This window comes from Anas acuta, chromosome 17, assembly GCF_963932015.1.
Source record: "Anas acuta chromosome 17, bAnaAcu1.1, whole genome shotgun sequence".
In the NCBI taxonomy this organism is placed as follows: Eukaryota; Metazoa; Chordata; class Aves; order Anseriformes; family Anatidae; genus Anas; species Anas acuta.
The window spans coordinates 3755723-3781738 of NC_088995.1; the positions used below are offsets into that span (position 1 = coordinate 3755723).

A 26016-nucleotide genomic window follows, 5' to 3' on the forward strand; every position below is an offset into this window, starting at 1 on the left:
TCCGCTTCCTGACACAGCCAGCAGCGAGAAACCTGCAGCTTAATTATTGATGAGGACAATAACGGCGAGCGGTAAGAAGGTACGTGAGCCGGGGAAGGCTGCTGGGAAGAGGTGGGGGTGAGGGCAGCGCGGGGCCGGCAGGCACCAGGCTGAAAGGGGCGAGGTGCCGGGGCCAGCCTGGCTCTGGCTGGGTGCTGGTGTCGGTGCCGTGGTCCTCACCTTAGGGCAGCCACGACCCTGGGCCTCTAAAGCAGCAGCTCTGTTCTTTGCTGTGTGTTTTGGAGCAAGCTACCCGGCTTGTTGCCATCCCACAGGTGTGGGGCAGGGCTGGCAAGCACTGGGTTTTGCTCTCCAGACCCAGCACTGCGAGCTGTGAGACATCCCACCGAGGCAGGGCAGGTGGGGGAGCGATGCCTGCCGTTGGGCTCTCCAACAAAAATAGGCTCCTCACACAAACTCGCATGAGCAGAAATCTCTGTTTCCCCAGGGGCACACAGGAACGTGGTTCACAAGCACCTGCCCTCCCCGACTCCCCTTTGAAATCCTCGGAGCTGGCTGTCCTTGAGGATGTCGCTGCTGATTAACGTTGCTCTGCCATCACAGCCTGCTCGGTGCTGAGTGGGAACAGACACTGGGGGATGATGTCCCCCACCTGCCCATTGTAGGGGATGCAGGGCGGTGCTGTCAGAGCCCTGCTCCTGGCTGACACCCCCCTGCTCACCCTAACCCCACCGACTCCCAGGGCTGATGCCCACAAGGAGCCCTGGGGAGCAAAACCCTCCCGTGCTGGTGTTTGGGATTCATCAGACTCTTTTTCCCACCCCACCCTGGAGATGCCTCTGCTCTGTACCAAGCTGTCTGAGGGCCACCAGCCCCAAAAATCCCCCCTACAGCTGTTGGGATGTGCCCAGGTGTGGGATCAGGGCCCTGACTGCTGGTGCTCCCGGTGCGCCTGGTGCCGGCTCTCCCAGCCCCAGGTAAAGTCGTCTTCCTTCCGCGGACGTGCTCAGAGGGGATTTGAAAGCAAGTGATGACAGATGGCTTCAGAGCACAGAGCATATATTCAAGATCTGCCTCCTGCACACTGGCTGACTAATCCGAGATCAAATATCAGCCACGGCACCGGGAGCTGCTGCGGGAGCGCAGGGACGCAGGCTGCCAGGCCAGCCGGTGCCAGGCAGCAGGAGGGATGGGAACGCCAGGAGCAAGGGGCAGCCTGCTCTGGCCTCGGGACCTTAATTCCCCAGCCAAGGGAATCCAGACGGATTAAAGAGCTGGATGTACAGCATCGTACAAGCTGCTCTTATTTCCGAATTCTGGCACGTGGGGCTCAGGACCCTTCGTGCCCACCCGTGGCTTCCCACAGCTGCTGCAGGGGCGCACGAGGGGATGCGTTTGCTCCACGGGGTTATTTGCAGTTGTCAAGCATCCACTCCTGGCAGCTGCTGGATGCAGGGCACCTGGCAGGAGAAGCTTTTGCTCTGAGCCAGGATTTAGGTTCAGGTCCCCAGGGCCAAAGGGAACACGGTCACCCTCTTTGAACGAAGCAGGCAAAAATCTCAGCACGAGTGGCTTTGAATACCTGAATGACGGCCAGATAAAATCCCCGAGGGAAACAGGTGATTTTTTTTCTTTATGCTCTCTGCTCCGTTACCAGATGAGCAATAACTCACACGGCAAAAAACTATCGCCCGCTTGCCAGCTGCTCTTCTGAAGATGGATGGTGGAGATTAAGGCCAAAGCAGCTTCCTGCTCCACAGAGCCTTTGGGCAGGACCCCCAGCGCAGCGCGCTCAGCACTGGCAGACCTCATTACCTGACGTGCCCCTCGCAGCCTCCTCCTCTCCTCTGCCCAGACAGGGCCTTCCACCCCTCTCCTCCTCCTCGCTGCTTGCTTGCCCTGCCAGGATTATTTTCCCAGAGCCATTTAATGCTGCTTTCGCCCGTGCTCCTGACAGCTACTGAAAGCAAAGGGGGAGCTCAGACGCTGCGACGCTTTGCATCGCTGCTCGCCGGGCTCTGCTCTCCTGCAGGCTCGGCTGATGGGACGGGGCTTGTGCCAAGCCGAGCTGAGGCTGTTTGCGAGGGCTCTGTGCTGCTGCAGGTGGCTCAGCCCCGTGCCACGTGCTCAGCACACCCACAAACACCGGCACCCCAAGCTGCAGTGACCAGCACCCGGGAAAAGCAAAGCCCGACGGAGACAAGGGACTTACGTGCGTGATGGAGCCTCGGTACGTGATGGGCGACTCCGGAGGGGGCCTGGATGTGGGTGTCCCCTTGGTGATGCTCCCTCCCGAGGCAGAGCCGAGGGAAGTACCTGCAGGACACAAAGGCAGCGGGTTGGAGGCTGCATTTGCTGCTCAGCACAACGCCTGCGGGGCCAAGAATGGTGATGGCTAAGCCAGCAGGATTCGACCCAACCTCTGGCGAGCTGAGGGACCCGAGAGGAAGCCCACCAGGAGATGTCAGCCTTAAATCCAGAGCTTTGCACAATTCTTCCCACCCTGGCCCCCAAGGGACCCAGCCCTGGGGCTGGGAGGTGCAAACGATTCTTCTGAAGCTATCACCTCCCTGCTGCCTTTGTGGAGGGGCCAGGCAGATTTATGGGGCTGAGAGAAAGCACAGCCTGCCGCAGCCTCTGCTGATGTGGTCGGAGCACATCTCCAGAGAGATGGAGCTCCGGGTGGTGTGAGCTCTGCTGTGTGTTATCTGCCTGGAGCCGATCCACTGCACACCCTGCCTCTGCCTGCAGTAAGCTCGGGGATTTCACAAAGCAGAATTACCTAAATCACTTAAAAACAACACATCGATACTCATTCTCTAAGGAAAAACGGGAACACTAGATTTAAATGAAATGTGGTCCCTGCCCAGCTGCAGCCCCAACACTGAAAACCAGTCGATGGCATTTAACTGGTCTTGCTCTGCTGTCCTGAGCAACAGATTGTGGGGTGCACACAAAACCCCTGCCAGGATCAAAGCCCAAGCCCTGATGCAGGGCTGTGGCTAGAAATGTCTTGGTGTCCCATTGGAGATGCTGCACAGACCTATCTGCCACCGCCCTGGCAATCTGAACAGCTGGAGAAAAGGGGCAAAGAGACCCCCCTGGCTGGGCAGAAACCCCAAAATCCACCCAGACCTTCCCAGGGCAGCACGCATACCCCCTGCCCTCCCACGCTGGGGCACGGCCGCACGCTCACCCCGCAGGATGGAGCCCTCCTGGGCCGGCTGCATCACCAGACTTTCCGGCTGGCTGGCCTGGCTTCTAGGAGAAAGTTGTTCCTGCTTTACTCCAGGAAAAGGCACTGGAAAACACGAAGCACAGATCAGCGTGGCCTCCGACAGCCTCCAGCTGGCACCTCCCGTGTCCTGGGCCACCAGGATCACATCTCAGCCCCGCCTGGCACCAGCTCCTGTGCCTGGCAGAGGCAGGAGTGGGGACTGGCTGGACCAACAGCCAGGTCTTTGGTGGGGAGCCCAGGAGGAGGACTTGGAAGCCTCCCTGCAAAACCCACGGCTGGCAAAGAGCCTCCTCCAGCACCGCTGCAAGCGGCAGGGGCTGGCAGGTGCTGCCCAGGAGCACGCACTGATCCCATCCCTCTTTGTGGGGTCACAGTGCAGGGCTGGCACCCACATTCCCCATCCAGACCCAGTCCTTTGCCCAGCTCCTTATGCTATTAAGATTTTTTTTCAAATCTGCAGGCTGAACACTTTCCGTGTTCACTTCAGGCCATTTGCTCTTTATCCCACCAGCCTGGGGAGTGGCAATATGTTTCCTTCCTTCCATCCCATTATTAGCCAGAGGGTATTTATAGGCTGGGAAGTGTCCCTGCCTGAGTTGTCCCTTTCCTACACTGCATATATTTAGCTCCCTGTCTCTGCTTTCCCCAAAGACAACTGCTGTCATCCTCGGATCACATCTGCACCCTCTGTACTCCCTCACCTCCCCATTTCTTACCCAGTTTCTTGGGATCCATCGTCAGGGGCAGGCCCATGGTGATGGAGCCGACGGGGACCTTGGCATGCTCGGAGCTGTAGGGTGTGTGGAGCTGGATGGGCATGCCCTGCGGTGCGAGAGGAGGGGTCAGGGAGCAGCTGGGGGCCCCCACCGGCCGTCCCTGCCGCTCGCCCCCCGACGTACCTGGGAGATGGAGCCCACGGGTCTCTCCAGCACAGGCGGGTGCTTGGTGGAGGAGATGAGGGGAGGAGGGTTGGAGATGCTCGCTAGCCGCTGCAGCCCTGAGCGAGAGCTCTCATGCAGGTTTAGCGGGATGGGGTGTCCTGCACGGAAAACACAAGCATTAGGGAACTGAGGGACAGCAACGTGGCTCTAGGATCCAAGCAGACAATCGCTTTGGAGAGGACTGGACTAGTTTGAGTTATCGCCTCTTCCCTTTTGGTTCTGCATCCAAATCGTGTGCCCTCCAGCCAGAGAGGGACAGCAGAGTGAGGGCTAAAACCCTCCTGACTGCACCAAGGGCGGTGCAGGGAACACTCGTGGTGGTCTGTGACGAACCACGTCCCTCATCCTGCCCCGGTCAGGGCTGGGACACCCACCTGGCTGCTCTCAGCTGGCCCCACCAGCTGCGAGGGAGGCTGCTCCGTGCTGGAGCAAAGCAAGGGGCTGGCGGCTTTCTGCTGAGCCCTCTCTCCCACCCAAAAAGAAAATAACTGCACTGATTTAAGGGAACAACCCGTGATGCTGGCTGCAGCCGCAGCCTCTGTCCTCGGCCGCAGGTCAGGGCACAGAGGGGACGCGCCGTGCAGATGGTGGATTGCACTTGCCTGGGGAGTTATACTGGAACAAGTGGGGCTCCGCCTGGGGAGAGGTTTTGATCACATCCCGGGAGTAGGACAGGACAGGGGGCCAGCACGAGGCGGCCGTCGGCTCCGCGCTCAGCTTCTGGGCCTCTGCGATGGATGAGAAGTGCACCGACTTTTCTGCAAGGCAAAAGGAAGACAAACAGCTCGCTCAGCGGCACCCCACGGACAGGCAGACACGAGAAGGGAAGGCTCAGCGAGCAGCCCAAGCCACGCGGAGGCGAAACAACCTTCCTCCAGGCTCCTCGGCTGGGGGGCTGGATGCTGCCAGCACCCCGCGTCCCCCGGCACGCAGGGACATCCAGCGGGTTCTGCCCCGCTTGTGACAACCCCTTTGGTCTGCTGATGGGCCAGAAATAAAGGCATCAGCTTGTCGGATGGCAAGGGGACGATGCTCAGAGCCTGAAGTGACCAGCTGTTCTCCCAGCACCTGGGACAAGCGTGCTTTGTGAGACCGTCAAAGGCAAATGAAGTTCAAGACGGGCTCGGCGTGACGACTGGATGCGTCCTCTGCAAGGCAGCTGGGCTGCAGGCAGGGGAGCTTTCGGAAATGAACTGGCTCAGGTTTTGCTGGATGCCAGGCTGGGTTTGCCCTGGCTATAAAAAGGCTGATTCGAGGCCAAGAAGTGCCTGCTGGCTGAAGAGCCGTGCTGGGGGGGGTTTAAAGAGCAGCTCTCTTCTTGACCCGAGTGCCCCGCGGGGTGCTGGGGAGGGGAGCTTTATCGGCTCCATCCCGAGCGCATCCTCACGCAGGAACGCTTCGCTAAGCAGGCAGATGAGACAGCCGTTTTTGAATGGATTAGAGGCAGGTTTGGTAGGATTTGCTTTTAATCGATAAACACTTAATTTTGCACTGCCCTTCTTTGTCAGACCCACCTGCATTGACCAGAAATTAGAAACTGGGCAGTAAACAATAGCAGTCACAAATGAACCCAGCCTTTAACCATCAATTTTTGATAAAAATAGATGCCTGAATCCTGCTAAGCCTAATAATAGGGCAAGTAGATTATCAGAGGCCCAATTTAATGAGGCTTTACTGCATTATCATTATTAATGCTCAGTGTACTCAGAAGCTGGGAGATTATTCTTGTCCTCTTCGGTGAGACAAGAAATCCATTATCAGCACGCAGAGGTGTCTGGGCACACACACAGCTGCAGCCTGGCGGGGTCAGACCTCGCCTGCAGCATCTTCCCTCCCCGTGAAGATCCCATGCCAGATCCCAGGGAGCATCCTCCTGGCACAAGGGATCCAGGAGCATCCTCCCCACTGACGGAGGGGCCGTGGCATCCCTGCATTTTCTCCCTTTCAGCTCAGCCCCGTTCAGCTCCCATGGGGCTGATCCAGCCCACGGTGTGCAGGGTTGAAAGGCGCTGGGATGGCCCAGCTGGAGCTGCTCTCCGGAGCCAAGGCACCACCAGCCAAGGCTCCTCGCCCCCTGGATGGCTCCCGGAGAGCCACGTCCTCCTCCCCGCCCCGCGGGTGCCTCTCCCTCCCCTCCGTGCCTCTGGAGCCTGTGAAATGTGGCCAGTTCTTAATTGCCCCCGCATTAGAGGGCGGCTATAACTCAGCCAGCTTTTGATAAAATAGCACTTACGCGGGGAAGAGAGAGTTCCTATTACCGTTTATCAAGCCCCTGGAATCGGAGCGAAGGAGTCAGAGTTTATACGATCCGTCATCCAAATTAATGCTCTTGGCTCCCCGTCTCCTCCGAAGGCCAACTGAAACACGGCTAAATCAACACACACCAAACCGCCGTGCGATAACCCCAGATATGCCCGACGGCGGCTGGGCACCGGGGGAAGGGATCAGGGATCCGTCTGCCTGCCCCTACCCGGCCCCGCGCTCCGCGGCTCGTCCCCGCGCTCTGGCCGCCCTCCAAGGCGATACGGACCCAGCCAGGAGCCGCGAGGCAGCCAACGCCTTGGCCAGGATGTGTGCAAGACTGCTTTGAAGCGGATCCAGAACGGTGCGAAGGACGTCGATCCCCCGAGCGGCTGCAGGAGTTGGAGCTCTCTTATCGAGCTGGGCCTCAGCGAGCCGCGGAGGAGGCGGCGGAGCTGCTGCGGGGAAGCTGGACCCTGGCTACGAGGAGGCTCTGGGCTGCTCTGTTTGAGGTTTGCCGGCTGGGCTGGACTCTCCCCGTTTAACGAGGGCCGTGTAGACGCGGTGTGGCAGCACAACGTGTGGGGTGTGGGCACTTGCTGCCCCATGGGAGGCCTTGGAGAGCCGGGGAGGGAAGGGGAACCCCCCCTGGTACACAGATTTCCCTGCCTGTCTCTGGGTATCTGGCCGCAGACACAGCGCTGAGCCACCAGCCGAGTTCTTTGCTGCATTCAAACGGGGCTTTGGGGACTTGGTTTCTCCCCTCGGGGTGCCTCTCAGCACAAGCCTGCTGGTTTTCACACCACAGATGCATTCACACCATGGAACGAAGACTCCCGAGGGCCCAAGTGCAACCCAGGCTCCCAGCGGTACCGGCACACGGGCACGGTTAGCGGGGCTTGGAGATCCCCCGAGATGTTTGCTCTGCTCCTAATCCTCGTCATAGCCTGGGCAGCCTGCTCCATGCCTCTGTGTGACACGGGCCAGGTGCTGTGCACCTCGCAGGGTAATTAGCTTCATTAACAGAGATCTGGAGCACTGCGGAGGTGGCCCAGAGAAGGAAGTGCTCCGTCCCGACTACTGGGGTGCGGTGGTGCTGAGCTCCAGGCTCCAGCACTGGCCGTGCCACGCGGCTCACCACGAAGCTGAGCCGTGCAAGACAGATCTGCACAGGGTTACGGTGCAGGAGGAGATCAAACCCCATTACCCCATCACCCACCACTGGTGGGGAAGGGCTGGAAGGGAGCTGATGTGCCCAGGCAGCAAGCACCGGTGCGGGATCAGCTGGGATGGGACCTCATGGGTGGCAGCACCGTGACTCAGGGGAAACTCCCTTCCTCAAGGTGAGCAGTCACCTTCCCGGCTTACATGCAAAACGTTCTGGAGGGCTGATCCACACACGCTGCTCTTTATTGTTTAAGGAAAACGAAGATTTGGCCAAGAGTCAGCAACCAGCTCCTCCTGCAAGCACATCCTCCTGTCCAAAAAGGGACGTGGCTGCTCTGGGGGCTGAATGAGGGCACCGATTTTCCAGCAATGACCACAACCAGCACCAATCTGCCTCATCCACGCGGCCTCATCCCCCCCATCCCAGTGCAGGACCCACTACTGGGGGGCATCGCCCCCGCAAAACCCAGCCTCCCGGCTCCTCTGATGGCACTGCTGGTGGCAGTGTCTCATCGACACCCAGCGGGCTACGAGGGGCAGGGACGGCGACGCTGAACTGGAACAGACTGTCACCGAGATTAAAAACACATTTAGAGGATAGTCTCATCAGGACTTCCCGACTCTCCTTAACCTTGATCCCCAGGTGCTCCAGCTAATAACACTTGAGCTGCTCTATGGTGGGAAACTCGGGATTGCTCATTAGGCAGCCAAACCACATCAGAGCTATTCCGGGGAGAAAGCACTGGGAATCTTTACAGGAACCTTTGGACTCCAAGTCACAGTATTAGCATTGATTTTAAATGAAATAATGGTCCCTGCTGAGCATTAAAAGCATTCTTTATAAAAAGCCAGCAAGGTAGAAAAGAGCCATTGTACCCAAAGCCCTGGCACGCCTCCAGGCCCCTTTGCTCTCAAGTGAATGGCAGAGACGCTAATAAAGGCAATCTTCACCTCCTCGGCACTCGACACTAGCTCGGTGTTTGCTGGAGGCTCAATGAGACATGATGTACTGTCTAATGAACATGGGAAATTAGCCATGCCTCTCCGGTCCCGCTTCGAGACGCTATTAAAGAGCTTTCAAGGGCTGAAGCAAACGTCCACCTAAGAGGAGGCAAGCTGCTGGCTGCGTGCAGCTGCACACGGGGCACGTTGTGGCACGGCTCGACGCACACCATCACCGCCCTACCTTCCTTGTCCCCGACAGCGGGGCTCCGGCTCTTTCCCCTCGGGCTGCTGCTCGGCTGCTGCTGCTCCTTGTCCGCCTGCTGCTGCTGCTGCTGGGCCTGCGACAGCTTGCTCGGGGGCACGTCCTCGCGGGAGGACTCGTGGGCTTTAGTGATCTGCTGCTGGTAGAGGGCCAGGGCGTGGGGAGGCACCTGAGGCTTCACGCTTCCACTCTGCAATATCCCCTCTGAGAAACCTTCGGAAATCTGCAACGAAACAGTAAGAGGTGGTGAAACTCGCCCCTCACAGCCGCGGAGGCAGCGAGGTGTTACAGAGCCCCACATCCCAAACGGAGCTCCAAGGCTCACCAGCCATGGGAGGTTAAAAATCCCCCAGCAAAGAGCTCCAGCTCTGTTCTGGTGACACCAGCGGAGAGCCTCAGCCCTCCCTTGTTTAGAGCCTCTACTCTGCAGTTAAGTGCCCGTAGCTTTTGCAAGCAGCTACATGACTGCAGCCACATCTTTTGCTGTAAGAAGGGAAACTGAAAGAGCCCCAGGAACGGGCCTTTCCCGAGTATTGAAACCCAGCACACACAAGCAGGGATTTTCTCTCCCCAGCCCACAAATGCTCCTCCTCTGGCGCTGACCCTGGAGATAAGAGGGTGCTTTTTGTCACGGCCCCAGCCAGGAACGATCAGCTTTTTGTGGCTCTCCAGTAGCCTTGTGCTGAAAAGGGGAGGCCAAGGAGAGCTTCTGGATGAGGAAGAGCAGAAGCATGTTTTACGTGGTGACTTTAAGCACGAGACCAGGAGAAGCACAGGGCTGGGAGGGTGCACAGTTGCTTTTTAAAGCAAAGGGAGGCTGCAGTCATGTGGCAGCGAGGAGCTTTTTCTGTCCAGACCTCCCACTACTCTCTGATAGAAGAGCTCGAGGGACATCCAAACATCGCTGGCAGGCTCTCCAGCAGCGGGGAGCACGCTGCGCACAGAAGGCACCTTGCCTGCACGGGGCTCAGCCACCTGCATGCCAGGCAGGGGGACATGTCCTAGTAGAAGTGTATGTGCAAGGCACGTGCTGCATCCCCAGCCCCAACCCTTTTTTTCGGGCACTTACGATGGGAGGGATGGCAGCAGCGCGCTGCTTCAGCTGCTTCAGGTCCAGCGGCTTCTGCGGCGAGGAGTTCAGCCTGGCCTCGCTGGCGGTGTTGAGCAGGCTGGGCCGGGGGGACAGCAACCTGAGCACAAAACAGGGGTTACGGGGGCAATGCCACGCACGAGCTCCACGTCTGATCGCTCCCCCACGTCCCACACCCCCCTGCTTCGTGCTGCTGAGCTGGGGAGACCCCAGGCTCCTGAGCACACTGTGCACTTGTGCTCCTAGCTCTGCAATCCTCTGCCTGGACCCAGAGCTGTTCAGGTGGCTACAAACATGTCACAGATTGCAGGGGTCACCCTGAGGCTTGGAGAGGGGCTGCTCAGCAGGGAACCCCCATGCACTGCCCGGAGCACGGGGTGCCTGCAGCCCCGGGGAGGTGCCTGCCACCCCCACCTCGGTGGGCTGCTGGTGCCTCAGCTCCTTTTAGTCTTCCAAGGGCCCTGGGGACCCACTCTCAGACGCAGAGCAGCAGCACCAAGCGAGCTGCAGAGCGCTGGCAGCTTTGCCGTGGGATAACCAGGCCCGGGATCCACGTCCTGCTTTCCAGAGACAACAAGTCCCGTGGGACTCCGTGCTCTGAGACGATTCTGTCTGCCTCGAGAGGCTCTCAGTTCCTCTTTGCTTTGGCTGCTATGCTAATTATTTCTAGCAAACCTGCTGCTGTTGTCCAGAATAAGCCCGAGGGAGAAGCGGAGCCCGGAGTCACGGAGCAGGGCGACCTGTGCAGATTGCGTTTGGGCGCCACGCCACCCTCCCCAGCTCACTCAAGCATCACCCAGCACTCGAGATCAGCCTCACGTTCCTTTTCAAGGACTGTCTGTCTTCTATCAAGGCTCTAAAGCCTGGGAAAGCAACCACGCACACGCAGCTGGGCTGCCTGGATCACCTGAAAGGCAAGAGGCTGGATTCGGATGGGATTTGGTGCTCAGCCTTGTGGCTGCACAACCCCGTGCCCTCTCTGCTTGCTCTTCCCCGTGGCTGAGCTGTGGGGTGGATGCTCAGAGGATGGCTGTGCCGAGCCCCCGTGCCTCAAAACCTCTGCCTCTCCTCCTGGGACAGGGTTTTCACTGCCACCGAGCATCACATCCCTCCTGCAAGGGCACAAATGCAGCCAGGAGGGTGAAGGGGATTTTGGGCACCACTGGGATCTCTGCCTCCTACCCCACTGCACAGCTCCCAGCTGTAGGGTCCAGCTGATGCCTCATTTTCCCGGGGTGTTACCAGCACCACGGTGCCTTCCCCCCAAAATGGGATGGGAAAGGAGAGAGGCAAAGCCCTCGGGTCGAGATGTGCCTGTGCTGAGACCCCAGGGCCACGCCGCTCCAGGACATCTTCACTTTCTCTCCCTCCCAGCTCCCATTTGTTGAAGCCAGTTCATCGTTTCTAAGTTTTTACAGCGTGATTTGTTTATTTTAGCTGTTATTTCACTGCTCTCTTCAGCCTATAAATTTCAAGGTCATTCCATGCTCACCCTTGGATGAATAAACAAGCGTGGCCGGGCCATGTGCGGGGAATAAATACAGCGCTGCGCTGGGGCTGCATCGGTGCAGGAATGGGACCCACCTCGGGATCTGCCCCAGGGGTGGGAACTGGGATACCCTGGGGGAACTGGGATGCTCTGGGGGAGCCAGGTGAGGGGCAGCTCACCCGAGCTGCTCTCCGGACCATCGCGGTGATGTCCGCCCATGGGATAGCACAGGTGGGGTGATAGCACAGCTGGGGCTCCCAAACCGGAGACCACTGGGGAAAGCCCACGGGGGCAGCACGCTCTGCAGCCCTGGGTCCCATTCCCTGGCAGTTTGGGCTCTGATTTTACCCAAAAGAGGCCAATCTTCAGCCTGGTTTTCTGCAGCCTGGCGAGCTCCATCAGCAATGGGAGAGGATGGAGCTCTCCCTGCTGCAGGCACAGCTCTGTCGGGTGGATGCTCTGCTCTGAGAGGCACTGGTCCTGTCCACACACAGCAGGACAGGGGCCAAACATCCCTCAGCAGCTCTCACCTGGGGTCCCCAAACCCAACAACCAGTCCCTACGTGTGGGTGAGGGCACTGGGAGGAGCAGCGAGCCCTCTGCATAGTGTCAGCATGCTCGGGGTGAGCCCGGGGTGGTGCGGAAAGCTTTGGGATGACCGGGGCACCGCATCCACCCAAATCCTTCAGCTTTCACCACGGGGACCAGTCTGAGACCAAGGGACTGGTCGAACTGCGGGACAACCCAATACACCATGACCCCACTAAGATGGCCCAAACTCCATTTCTTACCCATGCAATCGTTTCATAAAGGGGACAGAGACTGGGGGCAGTCCCCAGGTTCCCCCAGGGGGTCAGCGTGCGGGGCCTCGCACATTTCCCTCTGCCCTGACCTCCCCCTGAACCACGGTACTGGCCGTGCTCGCAGCAGCCCTCCCAGCACACGCTGCGTGTAACCACGGACACTCAGCTGCCTCCTTCAGCTCTGACGAGCTCAGGCTGCGGCTCCTTCTCCCAGCCTAGCCTTTGCCAGCTCTAACACCAGGAGGACCCCCGGCGGCCAGCGACAGCCCCTTCCCCGTGCTCACAGGGACACTCGAGCCACCCCCGTCCCCTTCTTCTGGGAGATGCTGCGGCCACCCCGGTGCTTTCATGAGCTCGGCAGCGCAGGGTGGGCGGGCGAGCATCGCCCACGTGCCCGGTGCTGTCCCAGCCGGGGCGGCTCACGCGGCATCTCGGCAGCCCCGTCCTCTCCGTCGCCTCTGCCCGCGTGCTCGCAGTCACGCGGCGCTGGGGCTGCGGTAGCCGCCCGCGGGCACGCAGCCTCGGCGGGCTGGAGAAGCGAGGAACCAGGGCAGCTGGATGCCCACGGCTTGTTAGAAGGCACACACCGGGAGGCACGCCTCTGGCTCCCGTGAGATTGCATTGAGAAGGAGCGAACGAGGATGCGCGCAGCATCCCCGTGGGCACCACGGCGGGTACCAGCCCCTGCAGACTGGGTGCAGGACATGGTGCGAGCCTGCTCTCAGGCTCTGCCATCACCTGCGCCTTCCCACCTGGGCAGCAGAGGGATGCCTAATTCCTGTCTGATATTCCTGGGAGCTGTCTGATGGCTGAGATACCTGCACTGAGCCTGGGTGGAAAACTTCCCGAGAAGAGCTGTTCCTCTGCAGCAGGGAGGCTGCTAAAAGCTGCTGCCGTCCCCTTTTCGGCTGGGTTCGTGTCAAAGCGGAGCAGCAGAGCCCTGCTGGCCTCGCTCCCCCTCGCAGGGAGGTTTCTCCCAGCTGGGAAGGGGAGGGCGGGGAGGGGTGGTGCTGGACTCCTTCCACGCCAGAGAGGAGCTCCCCACAGCCAAGAGGCCCCGGCCCCACCACGGGGCCAGAGCCAGCTGCATCCCCAGCGCCCCCATCAGCATCTGCACTGCTTCCAGCGAGGGCTGCTCCCGAGGGATGCTCCTGCTCCCTCCTGTGCCGGCAGCACTCACCCACCAGCTCCCAAATCCACCGCAGTGCCCTTCTGGGAGCAGCGCTCCCGTTACGGGTGGCAGATCACAGCTGCCTGCCACCTCGTCCTGCTGCTTTCCTCATCTGTTTTTTTTTTTCTTTCTTTTTTTATTTTTTTTTTTATGCAGCCTGCCTGGCCTTGAAGCACCCGTCTGGCTGCCAACCGCCCCCTGCAAGCCCTCGGGAGGGCTGCAGGATGCTGGATTCAGGACACCGGCCAAGGCAGAGGCAGGAGGCTGGAGAGGTTTCCGTGCCCCCGTGCCACGGCCGGGTGGATGCAGGAGGTCCCTCCCGGCCCAGGAGCCAGCGTGGATGGAAGCGGGAGCCACTAGAGAAAATAGCACTACAAAGAGGCACGTATTTATATATATTCTTTAAAAAACAGGAAACCCTGTCCCGTTTGTGAGGCTCTTGGGTGGGGAGGGCTCCGCTGCTGTGGTGGGAAGAGACGGGAGGGGAACAGGACGTTTCTCCTCCGAAGAGGCCGATGTTTCCCCTCCCTGTGCCAGGAGCCACCCTTGGAGGGTCACAGACCCCCTCGGCCACCGGCCAGGGTGGCTGCAGGGCTCGGGGCCGCAGCAGCTCAGGTGAAGCCCCGGTGGTGTTTCTGCAGGAAAGCTCGCACATCCCTCACCGTTCTGCCCCCTTTCTGGCCGGGGCGGATATTTCACCCTGGCGGATCCCAGCAGCATCTCCGCCGAGGCAGCAGCTCGCCCCCTCTCTCTGCGCTGGGAACGCGTCCCCGAAGCGACTGCTCCCCTGCCAGCGCCGACTCAGACAGAAAAACCCTTCCCAGCCCCGGATGCAGGCAGCCCAGTCTACGCCTCTGCATAACTCAGCTGTCCCCAAGGGCACGTCCGGCTCCATTGCATCACCCCGCAGGGCTGCGAGCAGCAGACTCAGCGCTTCTGCGCCCAACACCTGTCTGGGGCCATTGCCCAGCAGCACCCCCGCGTTGGGACATCGCGCTGCCCGCGGGGTCACGGACCCTTCGCGAGCGATGGCCAAAGGGCCGCGGCCACGCGGGGACACAGCCGGGCACGTCCCTTCGCCTGGGGAGCACCTCAGCGGTGACGTTCCTAAAAGAAGAGCTCAGGAGGAGGGAGCACGTGGGCACGTCTCGCCCGGCCCCGTGGCCACGCCGTGACCCGCGCCTCTCCCCAGCCCTACCTGCTCTTGTCCACGGTGTCCTGTTCGTCCATCTCATCGGCGCTGCAGGTCGCGCTGGAGTCGCTGTCGGGGTTCACCCCGGGGCCTTTGCTGCCTTTGTGGCTCTCCTTCTTCTCGGCCTTGGGCGTCCCCTCCGCCCCCGCCGCCCCTCCGCCGCCGGCGCCGCTTTCCGCCTTCTTGTCATTCCCCTTGTCCTTCTCCTGGCCGTCCTCGCTCTCCTCCTTCTTCACCTCGCTCTTGCAGGGCTCCTCGCTCGCCTTCTCCTCCGGCTCCTCCGTTTTCACCACGTCCACCACCAGCTCCTCTTGGGCCTTCTCCTCGCCGCCGGGCGCCTCGGGAGCCGCCTCCGCAGGAGGGCTGGCGGCAGGAGCGGGGTTGGTGGCGGGGGCCGGGGGCCCGGCAGTGGCAGCAGCAGTGTCGGGGGGCGTGGGGGCCTCTTCCAACTTGACTGCCGGTTCTGCGCCGGAGTCACCTCCCGGCCCGGGTGGTGCCTTGGCCCCGCTTTCGCCTCCCTCTTTGGCTTCGGGCCTCGGCGAGGGAATGCTCTCAGTGTCGGAGCTGTTATTTACTGCAGCTGAGAAAAGGGAAGAAATAAAAATAAGGATCGGGCTGAGATTCTCACTTCCCATACCGCTGCCTCCGCCCCCTCCCATGGGAGGAGAACGCCCTCGTTGCTCCGAGGGGGAGACGATCCCGGGGCTGGCAGCGCGGGGCTGGGATGCCCCGGAGACACACCGGGGGTCTCCCGGCTTGCCCAGCTCAGCATCTGCTGAGCGAGCCCCCACCCAAACCCCAAACCACACTCCCAGCGACTGGGTTTTCCACCAAAACCCTGCTGCTCGCTCCCGGCCGCCCTCACCCATAGCTCTGGAGCTCGGCTTTGCTCTGCCGGGCCCGGGAGCTCTGCGGCTCGCTGCCCGTCCTTGCTGGCACGGCGAGGCCGCCGGCTTACGTACCGCGTGTCCCTGGCACTGCCACCCCCAGGGCAGCTGGGGACCATCCCAAAACACTGCGCCTGTTTGTTGTCGTTGAAGCCGCCAGAGGCGAAAGAAAGGAGGTCAGGGTCGGTGAGAGCAAAGCTCTGCCAGTGCTGCAGGACAGGTTAATTATTAAATGTAAAGGATCGTTCCTCGGATCTGCTGGCGGCTTGAAAAGGGGCTGGAAAGGCCAGGGATGGAGGTGCTGCGGGGAGCAGGGGCCTGCAGCTGGAAGGGGATCGCTCCCCTCCAGGTCTCCTTTATCCAGAGGAAGGCAGCAAGGGCCAGGCGACCACACATCGCCCCCGACATGCCTTGGCATGGCCCCTCGGGGCACAGCTCTCATTCCTGGGTCCCAAATGGGTAACGGGGCTCCCTCCCAGCTCTCCCTTTACCTGCCTCTCTCCACAGCACCACATTTGGCTTCAAACACCAGCGAAACAGGGGACACAAAGATGTGGCTGTCCCAAGAGCCAGGCGTTTGAGCACACCCAAAGTCTTCCAGTTCCTGGGCACAGCTGTGCAGCTGCTCAGTTGCCCCCATACCCGGTGCTACCCGATGTGAAACGGGCTGCCGAGGCTCAAAAAGGCTCAGCCGGGTGCTGGGCTCTGCTGCACGCGCTCTGGACCCCAAATCTGTGGCAGGGGAGGCGAGGAAGGGAGCTGGGTGGATAGGGGAGCACCCGGCTGGCTGCAAAGCCCCGAGCACCGGGCGAACAAGCACACGTGCCTCGCATTCGCAAGCAGACCGCTTGGGCACGGGCGATTAATCACACGCTACAACCCGTGCCAAGTCCTCCTGCCCACCCCAGGGCCTGCCGCGTGGCCCCCAGCCCCAAGGTGCTCCCCACGTGTCTCCAAATGTCACCCCGGAGCCCGCGACCTTCCCGAGCAGAGCTCTGACATTTCTGTGCCCGTGACATTTCATCAACCTCGGCTTCCACGTTCGCTCCGCTCAACAGCCCCCTTCGGAACCAGGCCCCCTCCGCCCAACGGGAGGAATTAGAAATGAGGATTGGGGCTCTAGGAAGGCAAAGCTTCAGCGAGTGTCAAGAGATCTGTCTTTAAGCTCAAAACCGCATTGTTTCCTCTCAGCCGCTCTCACAAAGAGCAATAACTACCTTTTACTCCGCGCCTCTGAGTCACAGATCACCTCGCACAAAGATTTACCTGGAATCTGCCTTGTAATGAGTCACTTCCAACAATGATTTGAAAAGATTTCCAATTTCAAGTCCCATTAGCCTGGGTGCTAAGGCCAGGAAGCAGCAGGGTGCCAGCAGTGCTGGTTAAGTTATTAAATTACTTTGACAAAAGTCAAATGGGGCTATTGTTGGAAAATTATGCACATTTTCTCCCAACTCGCTGCCGCGCTTTCTAAGCGATAAATAGCTGAAAATTGTCACTTTCAAGTTGTTTCCTTCCTTTCGTAGGGCTGGGAGAGAGGAAAACGCGCCCTTAAAAAGGGAATGGGGAGGAAAAGACCCGCTGGGGTCCATCAGCCCTGCTGGATAGGGGCTGGGGCAGCCCTGGGGGGGGGTTCAGCTGCCTGGGGGGGGGGCAGTGGTGGCCACGATGCCCTGACGGGATGGGAATGGGCTGTGGGAGCCCAGCGGGTTGCATCCATCCTTGTGCATCACCCAGGGGCTCTCTGCTTTGTTTCCCCCAGCAGCCTCCCCGTGGGTCTCTCCCCGAGCCCCCGCAGTGCCTGCAGTCTGCCCCGGCTCGGCCCTGCGCCCTGCCGAGCTGTGCAGGGCCTGGTTTTTGGAGGAAAACAAGAAGAAAGCTGATTTACAAGAGCCAATGCTCTGGGGAGCGTGCGCTGATGGCAACTGGAAATAAACTGGTGCAAGAAGGGTACTTCTTGCTTCTCTGGGGTGAGAAGGAGCCGCTGGGCATCACCCAGGTGCCACCCTGCGGGGACAAGGTGCGCACGGCGTGGAGAGGGGTCTGGGGAGCGCAGAGGACGAGGAGAGGACTTCATCACACCACAGCTGAACTGGGGAGGACTGGGAATGGCAGCGACTTCAGGTGGCAGTGACTCGGCACCCCCCAGTCCTCAAGAGCTCAAGGCAGCAGCAAGAGCTGCTCTCCCTGCACACCCTGACTCCTGAGACCCCCGGGGGTCCCCAAAAGAGGCCGGCTGGTGACCGAGCCCTTGCATTGCACAACCTTCCCAAAATAAACATCCCTCCCGACGGACAGGGGAGGAGGGCAGCGATCCAGCGCAGCCCTCGCAAGCGTGAAATCCCGAGGCATCCGAAAGGTCACGAGCGCCTCGTGCTGCGGGACGGCGTCACCTCGGTGCAGCTGCAGGGTGGCACAACGCGGCCCCCTGCGAGCGGTGACATTTGCGGCCCCAGAAAGGCCACGGATGGCCCCTGAACCGCTCTGCCGTGGCTGTATGGCAATGATGGGGTGGCTGAGCACGTCGCCTGCCTCGACCCGCCTCACCTTCTGCCTCCTCGGCCATCTCCTCCTCGTTGCCGCTTGTCCCCGACACCTCCATCTCCTCGTCCTCGGCGGCGGGAGGGAAGGCAGCTTCCTCGCTCTGCACGGCGGTGCCTTTTTTCTTCTTCCTCTTCGCGTTCCTTTCCTTCTCCTGGGGGAAGAGGCAGAGGAAGGTGAGAAGGAAAAGCCCAGCGGGACGGGAGCCGCACAGGAGCGGCCAGCACCCCTCCTGCCCAAAGGGATGAGAAGGGCACTAACACCACCGTGACCCCAGATCTGAGTCCTAATGCAAAACCCTGCATTAAAACCCTACAAAAAGTGGCCACCGGGACCAGACTCGCCTGCCCAAAGCCCCAGGACGTGGTCTCGTCCAGCCAAAACCCTCGGGGCACAGCAGGACGTGGGCGCACGCCAGGCACTCACTGCACATGGGGCTGCCCCTCTGGAAGGAGCACAACTCCCTGGGGATGCTGCACCCCACACAAGGAGCAGACCCGGGGTTGCATGGTGGGTGTGGGATCCACCTAGCGCTGCCGTGGTCGGGGTGCAGCATCCCCCTGCTCCCCCTCCTGCAGAGCTCGAGCCCCAGAAAACCCCCGGGGCAGGGTCAGCACTGACACATGGGCAAAGGATGCGCCTGCAGCAGCCACTAGCACAGGGCCGCTCGCTCCTGTTTGTACCACAGATTTCCAGGGACCACCTCCAGCTCCACCAACACCCACGGCTGCATCCTGACCCCCCCCCCCCCTGCAGGGAGCAGAGCTGATGACCCCCGTGCAGCACAGCCAACACCACAGCACACCGCCTTTCGTGCGTCCTGCTGCAGGCGCTGCCAAAGGACTTTGCCTCCTGCTGCTGGTGGGGACACTGGGTGCGTCACGGCATCCCAAAGGGGCCCCGACACCCCGTGCCCCGGCCCTGCCCTAGGACAGCACCGTCCCTGCTCTCCAGGGCACGTGCCGCGGCCACGGGGCGCGCACACACCGCTCCCTCCCTCCCGCCCGCCGGCCTCAAGGAAAAGTCTCGCTCCTGCTATTGTTTCCTGCTCTTGTTGCTTGAATAAATATTACCAGTAGGAACAGGCCCATCATCTCCGGCTCTCCCTGCAAGCCCCACACGGATGACGTGTGTAGGACGTTTATTTACATGGATGAGAAGATAAAGCCGTGGCGGAAACGTTAACTTTGCTGCTGGATCCCTGCGCTGGGAAGAGCCGGTCCCTCCCCTCCAACCCAACTTTTCAATCCTTTAAAAAACTTCCAGATAAAACAAACAAATCCAACGGCTTTTTGCTTGGAAACGCTGCTTGCTCAAAGTCTATTTTTATCAGGCTGGGCAGGAGAGAGGGAAAAAAAAAAAAAAACACAACACAACACTTGAGAAACTGCTCTCCGAAGGGCTGGTGGCACCGTGGGAGGCGGGCAGGGCCCCCCCGTGCCCCGTCCCACCGCGGTGCCACCCGTGGTGGCGGCGGTCACGGTGCCCCAGCGCTCACACCTCTGTCGGGGCAGCGATTCGGTAAGTGCACGTTTTTGTCTGAAGCAGCAGTTCCCCGTCATGCTAATGCGATGACAAAGCTCCGACGTTACTATGGCAAAGACTTCTCTGCCTCTTACTCACGGGTCCGTGACTCAGGCGAGGCCGGGAGCGGGCTCTTCGCTGGGGAAGCAGCCGGGAAGCAGCCCCTGCCTCCACACCGCGCTTGGCTGCAGCCTGTGGAGCTGCCCCGGGGCACCTCGGGTCCCTCCCGCTGTGAAACCCAGCAGCAGCTCCCAGCTAAATCCAGGGACATGTTGGAGGCCACCTCCTTGCCTCCTGCCCTGCCGGCAGCTCCGTGCAACTCGCCCAGCCTTGCTCGCGGGCAGGGTCCCCCCAGCGCTGGGGACACAGGGTCCCCGTCCTGCCAACAACCACGGGCACACCAGGCAGGAGCTCCTGCAGCCCGCATGAAGCCCACCAAGCATCCAGGCATCTCCCCCCACCACCGTGTGCTCTGCTTAATCCCAAAATGTTTGGCCTCTCCTTGCCACCACCAAGCAAAGCAGCTGGAGCGGCCAAACCAGCTGTCAAACCCTGCGACTGATGGGGTAAACCCATCGGTGGGTTCACCTCCCAGCCTCAGCCTCTCGTCAGGGTGACCACGCTCCCACACGGTGCCAATGACATGAATTTGACACTGCTGGGACCGATCTAACCACAGGGTGACAAAGCACCCCCAGGCCCAGCCCTGGGGTCAGCCCTTCAGCCCCTGGAGTTTCGCAGGCTCTGTGTTGCAACACGGGAGATTCCCCCACTGCTTTGCTCCCCAAAAGCCCCAATTAGGGCTAGCAGAGACGAGCGAGAGACGCAGCAGCAGAGCGGTGATAACTCCCCCGCCGCGGCTCCACAAGCCAGAACAAGCCCGAGCAGCCAGCAGGGCAAAGCAGAAACCTCCCGGCAAAGAGCTGCTGGTGAGGATGGCGCCTTATCTCCAGCCGCCGGCAAACAGAGCGGCTCCGGGAGGACACCCCGTATCCTCACGCCCCGCTTGCCTTCAGCGCCGAGATTAGAGAGCACAGCACGCAGAAGGTCAGGGCTCAGCGACGCACCCGAGGCGCTGGGCAGCGAGAGCGAGCCAAAACACCACGGCACAGACAAAGCGAGGCTTCGAGGTGGCCTGATGCTGCCCCAGCACCACCAGGACACCTGTCCCTCGGGCACCCCGATCCTCCCGGGACCAGGACCAGTTGCACACATCCCGATGGACCCCGCAGAAAGGGAACTCCTGCAATTCCGGGCACTGTTGCTGCACCCCAAGCCTTTTTCTCCCTGATGCTGGATGCTCAGAGTGGGGGGTCCCCTGCTGGTTCTGTGCTGAACCCTGATGTGTTTTGGGGCAGGAGGGATGTCCCCAGGCTCTGCGTCCCATCCCGAGCTGGGGACTGCCACCTGCTCACCCCCAGCTCCTCCAAATCACCCGCACGCTGCTAAACCAGAGGGAAACCTGGGCTCGGGAGGGAGCCCTTCAGCCCTGTCACCCCTACCCGGAGGAGGAGGCTGTAATATTAACGAGCCCCGTTTGGGGAACTAATGAGATCTGCTAATTGAGTTTACTCTCATTAAGCAAGAGGAAGAAAAGCAGCGCCGGTTTGTTTCCTCACACACGATCGGCACTAGCTGGCGGTGGGGAGGTCAGGGAGTAATTTGGGGATTTCATGGTGAACCTCCACCACGACACACCGGCTCGCCACATGCCTGCTCGGCAGAGGTCAAGGCTGACTGCTGGGTATAGGAGATTAGGAGGCTTGGGTTGCTCGTGAATATATTTAGGAGTCAGGAAGGAAGGTCTATGGCAATTTAATCTCAGTTGTTCTTTCATTTTATTCAGCTCTCTGGCATCTGCTGTTGCCACAAAACAATAGAGCACAATAAATAACAGCTGAACGTTCATTGTTCTTCTACAAAACCGAATCCCATAGCCTCGAATGCTCAAAAAATAAAATGATGATGCTGATATAAACTGCAAGTGAGAGTGAGCAATTAGACTGGAGCAGTCTAGCGGCTGCCTTGGAGGGACGGATGCAGGGAAAAATGTGGTTCTGCAGAAAAACACTTCTGTGATATAATTTCTGAAACGTTAGGAAGCAGAGTAAATTAATACACACCGATCCCATCGCCAGCTAGGCTGTGTGATCTGATTTCAGATCCTCCTCGGTAATGAACAACGGTATCTTTATAACATAACATTTTATATTCGGAGGGCTTTATGCACGTTTAATTCCAGTCTTTCTACAGGTTTTTTTTTTTTGGTCTTTTGTATAGTTTGTTTGCTTTGTCTCTAAAAACAACTCGGTGAAACATAGGAGCACAGGAGTGTCTCTGTGCATAGAGAATTAATAAAAAAGAATCGCCAATGTCTTCTCTTTCTCTCATTCCTATAGACTGACTAGGATATTAAATTCCTGGGTGAGTCATTGAATGTTTTCCTGTCTTTCTTTTTACTCTTGCTGTAATAGCTTGCTTGGAGAGATTCCTGCATTGAACATTGTCCTTTGCATTTTCAAAGCACCCCTTGGGGGTTTAAGCCATGTGAATTCTATTAGCCAGAAACTGGGAACCCCAGGATACTCTACAAATGAAATAATTATAATCCTTAGCTGCTCTTAGCAGTCTGCCCTATCTCCTGAAGGCTGAATGAGCCCTATTTCATTCATGCCCTGCACTTCAGGCCAGAAAAGCCGCGTCAGCCCCTTCTGACGGGGAAACCGAGGCAGGGAGCGATGCCTGTGTTTGCTCATGGCCACAAAGACGACCAACATCCACATCAGGATCAGCCTTCTCTGCACAATACCTGTCCCACCACCGCAGTTCTGGGCTAAACCCCTCTTTTCCTTGCATTGTCCTAAAACCCTGCATTTATTTGGGGTAAGCTGCCCTCAGTCTACTCCTCCCCCTCAGGTTAACACCGTGCTCCGGGAGCCGGGGCACGCTCCCACACGGCACCTCCCCTCCTACAGCTCCCCGGGTGCCAGGCGGGCAGACGACCCCGTCCCACATCACTCGCACCCCCAATCCCCGGTGTTTTCACCCCAGAACGTTCTCCGAACCGAGACGGTTCCCCCGTTGCTGCAGGACCGGGCAGGCCCTCGCCGGGAAGTGCCCGAGGCACCTGGCGCGGGCAGCGGGGGGATCCTCACCATTTTCAGTTTGTGCTGCTGCAGGATCTCGTCCAGGTTCTGCCTCTTCTTGTAGTTGAAGTAGAAGTTTTTGCACTGCGACACGGTCTTGGAGCCCACCATCCTGGCAATGGCCGACCAGTTCCGCCCATGCTCAAGGAGACCTGCGGTGGAAGGAGGGAAGGGAGAAGCGTTTAAGGCCAGATAAAGTCGCACAAGGGCAGCATTATCCGCACAGGATGGGAAACACCCACTGCGCAAGCCAAACTCCACAGGAACAATATGGTCACTAGCACCCGTCTGCAAGGCTTCCTAGGCCAGGGGATGACCTACAACAGCCTGTTTTTCTTTCCAAGGGGGAAAAAAAAAAAAAAGGCACTGGGCTGTCTAGCTCAGGAACAAAACATCCCGCAGCCACATCAGCACTGCGGGTGGCCAGGAGGGGCTGCCTGCCCTTGGGGACGGGAGCAGGCGGCGCTGCTGTGCCCAGGAGAACCCAGGAGGCCCTACAAAGAAGCAGCGGCGCTCTCCAACCTCCTGTGCCCCTCTGGTGGCTTAAACGAGGGTGACAAGGTGGCTCGGTGGGTTGGAGTCCTGGTACAGGTGGGGAGGAAGAGCCTGGGCAGGGAAGTGGCAGGAAACGCAGGTGGGGTCCCCGCTGGGACCTCAAAAGTCCACGGGTTCGTGCCCTGCTCCTGGGGATGTCACGGGTGGGACAGACGCCTGCAGCGACCACCCCAGAGGGACAGGTGCTCGGGCTGCACGGCTCAGACCTGGCAAGACCCCGGGCTGGGAGGAACACCACGGTGCAGGAGGCTGGGGGGGACACGGCCCCATCACCAAGCCCAGCGAGGTGCCTGCTGGACACATCGGAGGTGGGAGCCGCAGCCCCGAGCCATGCACACCGGCACCTGCTCCTGGAGGTGACCTGGGCTGGGGCCACCCGGGCTTTCTGGACAATTAAAGCCTCGCAGCTTGCCATCCTTCCCATGACCTGATTTCCCCATCTGGGGCCATCCCTGGCCTGGCAGCTCACGAGCTCTTGCAGAGGACAGCACGTTTGGGGCCAAGCAGCCTGTGAATGGGGTGTCCCTGACCCCAAACCCCGTGGATGTGGCAGGGCAGCGCGTGGCACAGCTCCCCGGGTCCTCCCCAGCACCTTGTGTAAAGGACGGGCTCACGCTGAGCCCAGGGGCACGGCGCTGCCACCAACGGGGACTTCAAGAGCTGAAAACCCACAGGGAACAACCTGCCCAAGGCACCTTCCTCTTCTCTACGGGGTTTTTCTGCCCAGAGGTCACAACAAGCCACAGAGCCTGGGAACGGGGACTGCCTGCGTGTCCCCGACCTCTGTCCCCACACCCCTCCCTTGTTGTCCCCAGCCCTGACACCGTGGGGCTCAGGACCCCGGTGTCCCACCCTAGGGCTCCTGTGAGCAGCCCTGCTTGTTCCTGAGAGCCACGCAGCCGTGCCCAGCAGGGCACGGGGTGATCTCAGCACCAGGGCCCGAGGGATGCACCTCTGAGCAGGAAACGTGCAAGGGGAGGGCATGCCTGGGGGGGACACGGGTGAGTCTGCGCTGAGTAGGTGGCACCACGTTCCTCAGGACAGGTTAAAAAAAAAACAACAAAACAAATAAAAAAAAAACAACCCCTCCCGGAGGAAAGCAGCTGTACTCAGCACGGCAAGAGTTAACGGCCCGGCCGTGCCTGTATCCTGCCCTGTCCCAGCACCAGGGCTTATCAAATTGCACGCAACACGCAGGCATCACACAGAGCGCTGAGCACCACAAAAGGCCGGGGCCAGCCAAGAAACAAGTTTGAGCTTTAACTCTGCAGCTCCCAGCGCCGCTCCTGCGAAACCCACGACCTCCGCCGCCGTGCTGGAGGGCCGGGGCTTCTTAAATAGAAAAAAAAAATAAAATAAAAAAAAAGGGATGTCCGGCCACCAACCACGAGAGGTAACGAGCCGGGGGCAGCAGTCCTCCCCCCGCGTGTCACAACCCAGCGCCGTGGCCAAAGCAAACAAGGCTCCCAGCCCCCTTGGCTCATCGCTGCGCCGTGCACCGAGCGCAGCACCCGGGGCTGGAGCCTTTTGCTGCGCCCCGGGCAAAGGCTCCCAACGCCGGCGCTGCCCCCGCTCCTGGCGGTGCCCTGAAAGCAGCCACGGGACCCAGCCCGGTAAACGGGGGGGTCCCTGTGCTGCCTGTGGTCCCCCACACGATGTGACCTTCACCGGCTGTGCGGTGCCAGCTCCCGCTGCCCTCTCCCCTGCCGTGCTGGCTGTGCCACTCTGCCCAGCGCCGCGGGGACGCTGCCACGGCTCCGCTGGGAGCTCGCAGCTGGCCGGGCAGGTGGCTGCATCCGTGCCCGGCTCACGAGGATAAGGCAGCCTGTGGGACCCAGCGGGGTGCCCAGCCGCTCTCCTCCTGACACTCAGAACAGCAAAACAGCAGCACCTGCTGCCCCGCCGGGAGGGATCACCCGAAATACGCCCCCGGGTACCCTCGCCACGCGCCCCCTGGCTCGGCAGCCCCCAGCCCAGTGCTCCCCGGCACGCCAGCCCGGCTCGGCACGGCCGTTCGTTTCCCAGCACAACTGAAACTATGACTAACTGAGTTATCAGATCGTACCGAGAGCTGCGCTCCTTGGCGTGCCGTGGGGGCTCGGCACGGTGTGGGGGCTCGGCACGGCGTGGCCCTGCAACCGCGGGGTCTGCCCCTGGACACGCAGCTACAGCTCCACGCCAGGCACCAGCCCCAGTGTTAATTAACCCCATCCTCAGCACCCCCCTGGCCGTACTTACATGCCGCGGGTCTGGCTGCGCCGGGCGGGGAGCGTGCCCGGAGCATGCAGCGGGCGGGCTGGGACGGACGCGGGCGTTGGGGCGCGCTTCAAAGCCCCCCCGGGCACGCCAGCTCGCGGCGAAGCGCTGCGAGTGCTCCGCTCACGCCCGCCCCGCTCATTTTGCTTTCGCTCCCTCGCAGCAGCCGGAGAAAGAGAAGAAAGCAAAGCCGGTTCCTTAAATCCTGGGGGCGAGAGGATTTCAGAGCCATGGGCGGCGGAGAGCGGCGAGCGGGCGCCGAGGCTGGAAACCGGGTCACAGGCGGGAGAGTCCTGACCCCAGCGCCAGAAGTTGGAGGGGACACATGCTCTGGCCCCAGCTCTCCTCCAGCGGGGCGCGGGCGCTTGGTCCTCCCGCTCCTCCTGCTCGCGGTGGAGCTTTTCCAGCCGGCTGCAGCCGCGGTTGTTAAGGTGGATGGAAGCGCCTCCGGTATTTTCTCCCCTAACCTCCTCGCTCAGCAGCCTGGGGCTACGGGGAGGGGAGGCTGTGCAGTTTCAGGAGATGCCCGATGTTGCCAAGAAAGAATAATAAATAAATAAACCCAGAG

General features: G+C 60.4%; 1 protein-coding gene across 21 annotated transcripts in view; it reads right to left on the reverse strand.

The window, feature by feature from the left end:
• The window catches only part of NCOR2 (nuclear receptor corepressor 2), a 221881-nt gene that overhangs the window by 25063 nt on the left and 170802 nt on the right, over positions 1–26016 (reverse strand). For all 21 annotated transcript variants that reach the window (XM_068654328.1, XM_068654327.1, XM_068654325.1 and 18 more), the window contains 10 exons: positions 22647–22789; positions 17974–18121; positions 14546–15119; positions 9864–9984; positions 8774–9017; positions 4782–4937; positions 4138–4277; positions 3955–4060; positions 3197–3301; positions 2213–2316 (listed from right to left, as the gene is read on the reverse strand). In XM_068654328.1, the coding sequence (XP_068510429.1) occupies positions 2213–2316; positions 3197–3301; positions 3955–4060; positions 4138–4277; positions 4782–4937; positions 8774–9017; positions 9864–9984; positions 14546–15119; positions 17974–18121; positions 22647–22789 (1841 nt within the window). The remainder of the gene's footprint in view (positions 1–2212; positions 2317–3196; positions 3302–3954; positions 4061–4137; positions 4278–4781; positions 4938–8773; positions 9018–9863; positions 9985–14545; positions 15120–17973; positions 18122–22646; positions 22790–26016) is intronic.